Source organism: Centropristis striata, unplaced genomic scaffold (assembly GCF_030273125.1).
Source record: "Centropristis striata isolate RG_2023a ecotype Rhode Island unplaced genomic scaffold, C.striata_1.0 Scaffold_75, whole genome shotgun sequence".
Classification (NCBI taxonomy): Eukaryota; Metazoa; Chordata; class Actinopteri; order Perciformes; family Serranidae; genus Centropristis; species Centropristis striata.
The window spans coordinates 181-5,000 of NW_026739091.1; the positions used below are offsets into that span (position 1 = coordinate 181).

At 43.5% G+C, this 4,820-nt stretch overlaps 1 protein-coding gene across 1 annotated transcript in view; it reads right to left on the reverse strand.

The window, feature by feature from the left end:
* Window positions 1-330: 330 nt before the first annotated feature.
* The window catches only part of LOC131968040 (protein HIRA-like), an 18,957-nt gene continuing 14,467 nt past the window's right edge, over window positions 331-4,820 (reverse strand). Inside the window, 3 exon segments of the mRNA XM_059328786.1 lie at window positions 331-3,797; window positions 4,376-4,464; window positions 4,586-4,749. Of these exon segments, the coding sequence (XP_059184769.1) occupies window positions 3,681-3,797; window positions 4,376-4,464; window positions 4,586-4,749 (370 nt within the window). The 3' untranslated portion in view covers window positions 331-3,680.

Below are 4,820 nucleotides of genomic sequence, written 5' to 3' on the forward strand. Positions count from 1 at the left end.
ATGCTAATAAAGCCAATTGAATTGAATTGACAGAGAGAGAGAGAGAGAGAGAGAGAGAGAGAGAGAGAGAGAGAGAGAGAGAGAGAGAGAGAGAGGAGAGACACAGAGAGAGAGAGAGATGGAGAGAGAGAGAGAGAGAGAGACACAGAGAGAGAGAGAGAGAGAGAGACATAGAGACACACACACACACACACAATGAAGAAATACCAGACAGGAAGTTACCAAAACCAAAGTGTTCCCCATTTGTTTATTTCTTTTTCTTTTCTTTCTTTCAAAAGCAAATTCAGCTCGTCTCTACTTCCTCATAGAAAATGGAAACAAACAAAAACAAAAAAAAAACTACCTTGTGTACAAACATTTAAAAATGACTAACGAAAGAAAAACTCTGTACAGACGAGTGAAGAAAGAAGAGTTGTTCCTCTCCTCTCCAGCGCTCACTCTTCATTTATTTACACATCTGGTAGCAGAGGAGGAGCCGGAGCACAGGAGAGGCTAAATAAAGGACTCTGTCTTCAACAGGAGTTCATTGAGGTGTTGTTGGGCTTTTGAAACCTGTTTAAATGTCAAGTTATAGATGTCAGAGGTCAAAACAAGTCCTGAAAAACGGGTTTTTCTGCAGTGGTTTCTGCCCGGCAACAGAGAGGAAACAGAGAGAACGAGGTTATTTACAAAAGAGACGAGAAGTGAAAACAGACCAAATAATATCAGGACATTTCTCTCTGATCACATGAAAACAATAAAGATGGAACATTTCATTTTACTGAGTGAAAAAGCATTTTATAACCTCAGAGGCCTGTTAATGATAAACATGATAAACATGATATATATCTTGGAAAATCTGCAAAGCCAAGATAGTGGAGCCCAGAGTTTCTGATATTTACAATAAATCTGTGTGCATGTGACAAGTTTACAGTAACAGAAGTTCAAGTCTGTGCAGATCAGAGGAAGGAACTGAAGATATCATCTCAGATGTCATCATGAAGGTTATTAAGATCTGCCTGGAAACTGGTTCTGAATCAATTCATCTACTACAATTAAAAAATGTGACTCGTTATCAAGATTCTGAGACAAAACAAAGCATTTGATCAAGTTGATTTGATGGTAAAAACTGATGTAACAATCGATGACATCATGGCGCCAAAGTGTTGTTTAGAAAAAGTCGCGTGGCTTCGACAGCTGCTGCGTCAACATTTAGTATTTTACTTTATTATGTTATCTGACACTGTTCTCATGTTATCTGATTTGTGTTTTTAGTCTAAATTCATTCACAATATTCATTTGGCTGCTGCGCTTCCTGTTCTTCTTTTGTGCAAAAACTCATTTTATTGTGTTGGAAACACTTTAAAGTGTGGTTGTATGAGGTCTTTATCCAGCTTCTGCCCACCAGACTCCATTAATAAAACCAGTCTTTTTACCTGACAGAAGACGGGAGTTGCTGCCCTGATTGGTTGTTTCTTTGTGTTATTTTATGACTGCAGCGACCAGTTGGGGCTGTTTTCTGTGAGCTGAAACGACTGTTGATGCCAATGGAGTCTGGTGAAAATAGTTAATGGACAGCAGTCTAACTCCCTTATGAAATCCACCAGACTCCATTGAAAAAAACAGTAATTTAAGCTCACAAACTCAATGGAGTCTGGTGCCCTTAAAGAGAGCATAGGTTCCTCTTAGGACTATCCATTCATCATTTCCATTGGTTAGCTTCCTAGCTAATCCTGCCTCTTTAAAGTTAACATGAGGGGAACTAAAGCCGTTATCTCTGCTCTCTTCAAAACCACAGAACTCTACAGACAAAACCAGTCATTTTGCCTCGCAGAACGCAGGAGTTGTTGGTCTACAGCTGCCCTGATTGGTTATTTCTTTGTGTTATTTTATGACTGTAGCGACCAGTTGAGGCTGTTTTCTGTGAGCTGAAATGACTGTTTTTGTCAATGGAGTCTGGTGTTTAAAGAGAGATCATGTAAATGTACACAGGGCTGTCTAACTGCATCGTTAAGCTGTGAAAATACAATTAATTCATCATTTCCATTGCTTAGCTTCCTAGCTATCCTGCCCTTTAACATGAACATGAGGGGAACTGAAGCCGTTATATCTGCTCTCTTCAAAACCACAGAACTCTAAAGACGAAACCAATAATTTTACCTCACAGGACTGTTGCCTTGATCAGTTCAGTTTGTTTGTGTTATTTTATGACTGTAGTGTTTTTTAATGGTTGGTTTGGATTCATAAAAGTCACTCAACAGCACAAACAAAGGGACCGATCTGGGAGCAGGCAGACCGGCAGCTCTGTGTTGCTCCAGGCTAACATTACTGGTTCTGTTAATGGAGTCTGGTGGCTCTGAAGGAAGCACAGCTAGCAGCTAGGCTACATGCCTCAGCATCAGGAGGACCACCAACAATGCTCAGCAATGAAAATGGCTAATGAATGGTGGATTTCATAAAGCAGTTAAAATACGAGACTCTATTGACAAAACCAGTAATTTTATCGCACAGAACACAGGAGTAGCTGGTCTCCTGCTCCCTTCATCAGTTAGTTAGTTTGTGTTATTGTGTGACTTTTGTGAATCCAAAAAAACACTTTAAAAAGCAAAATAACCAATCGAGGATTGTTTTCCGCTCCATGAAACCCACCAGACTGACAAAACCACTAACTTTATCTCAGAACACAGCAGCTGGTCTCCTGCTCCCTTGTTGGTTCGTTTGTTTGTGTTTCTGTGTGACTGCTTGTGTTTTAAAGTGTTAGTGCAGATTCACCCAAGTCACACAAACAAACTTTCGTGTTCTGTGAGCTTAAATCGAGTCTGTCGGCCTTGAAGAAACCATCAACACCAGCTCCAGCTCCTGTCTGACAGCGAGGTGAAGAGGTTTTAGTTTAAATAGATCCACCAGCAGGATAACTACGTCATACACCACATCTTAAAAAACCCAAAGTCTCCCTATAAGTGCTCTTTAACACATTCATTTCTTCTTGTCATGGCGTAAATCTCTGAGCTCCATCCTGATTATCTGTTTCGCTCACTGTTGACTTCACATTTTGGCATTAAAGAGACACGACCCCCTGAAGGAAACTCCCCACCGCCGGTCGGACCTTGTTGTCTGGACGCCTTCTCCTTTCTGTTGTTTCTACACTGTCAAAGGCATCACTTTGGTACAAGCCTATTGCTCCTTTACATCCACTTCTGATTTCTGTTTGTGTTTGTTTCTCTCTGAGGAGGAACCAGGAGTCCAACCAGCGCCTCCTCTTATAGTCCATGATTAGGAGTGCAGAGAGGTGCATAGGTCAGAGGGAGCACGTTCAGCAAGAAAAAAGACAAAAGACGAAAAAGGTCAAACTGAGATCGTGATTAGAAAAAACAAAACAAAAAAAAGCACCCACTTCTTCCCAGTGAGCGACAGCTGAGAGTCCCAGAGCTGCTAGTCCAGTTCTCATCAGACCCCCCAGAGGGTCTCCAGAGGGTCTCCAGACCCCCAGAGGGTCTCCAGAGGGTCTCCAGAGGGTCTCCAGACCCCCAGAGGGTCTCCAGAGGGTCTCCAGCCAGGACAGCTTCAAGCTGCCAGTCAGAAAGAGTTTACCGGGACAACCAAAACTGGTTTCATGATGAGTCCAGGTGTGTGTTTGTGGCAGTCTGAGTGTCTCTGTGTGTGTGTGTGTGTGTGTGTGTGTGTGTGTGTGTGTGTGTGTGTTATTTGTTACGCAGCAGCTCCAGCTGGTCCTGGTACTCCGTGAACAGTCTCTGGAATCGCAGGTTTTCCACCATGACGGGCAAAACCTCCCGCAGCAGCTCACGCTTCCGTAGACCCTGAACACACAGACGCTAACGGTTAGCAACACTTAGCAACACTGTTAGCAACACTGTTAGCAACACTGTTAGCAACACTTAGTAACACTGTTAGCAACACTGTTAGCAACACTGTTAGCAACACTGTTAGCAACAGTGTTAGCAACAGTGTTAGCAACAGTGTTAGCAACAGTGTTAGCAACACTTAGTAACACTGTTAGCAACACTTAGCAACACTGTTAGCAACAGTGTTAGCAACACTTAGTAACACTGTTAGCAACACTTAGCAACACTGTTAGCAACACTTAGCAACACTGTTAGCAACACTTAGCAACACTGTTAGCAACACTGTTAGCAACACTTAGCAACACTGTTAGCAACACTTAGTAACACTGTTAGCAACACTTAGCAACATTTAGCAACACTTAGCAACACTGTTAGCAACACTTAGTAACACTGTTAGCAACACTTAGCAACACTGTTAGCAACACTGTTAGCAACACTGTTAGCAACACTTAGTAACACTGTTAGCAACACTGTTAGCAACACTGTTAGCAACCAGGTTTTCTAAAAGCAACAACAGAAACATGTGATCGTACCAGAGTGGTGGGCTCCCAGGAGGAGGCTGCTGACCTGTGGACCGGACCCAGCAGCTCCTTACACAGCTCTCTGAGACGGTACTCTGATCCTGGAGGGGACAGACACACACACACACACACACACACACACACACACACACACAGTTAATAACCACAGTGAAAATACACACACAAACACACAGTGGGTTGGTCTCGGGTCAGGCCGTGTACCTTCGTTGGCGAGGAATCTGGCGTAGATGAGCAGCCAGTAGCGATACTCCTGCGCCGACTGCAGCGTCAGCGCTGACGCCAGCTGGTTCTCCAGGAAGGCGAGCGTCATGCTCTGCTGCAGGTGGTGCGGCGTGGAGGAGAGCCGGGACGCCAGGCGACCAGCGCTGCAGGGACACAGACACCATTCATGACTTCATCACAGGGACTCTGGACTCAGAGCAGATTTAATAATGTG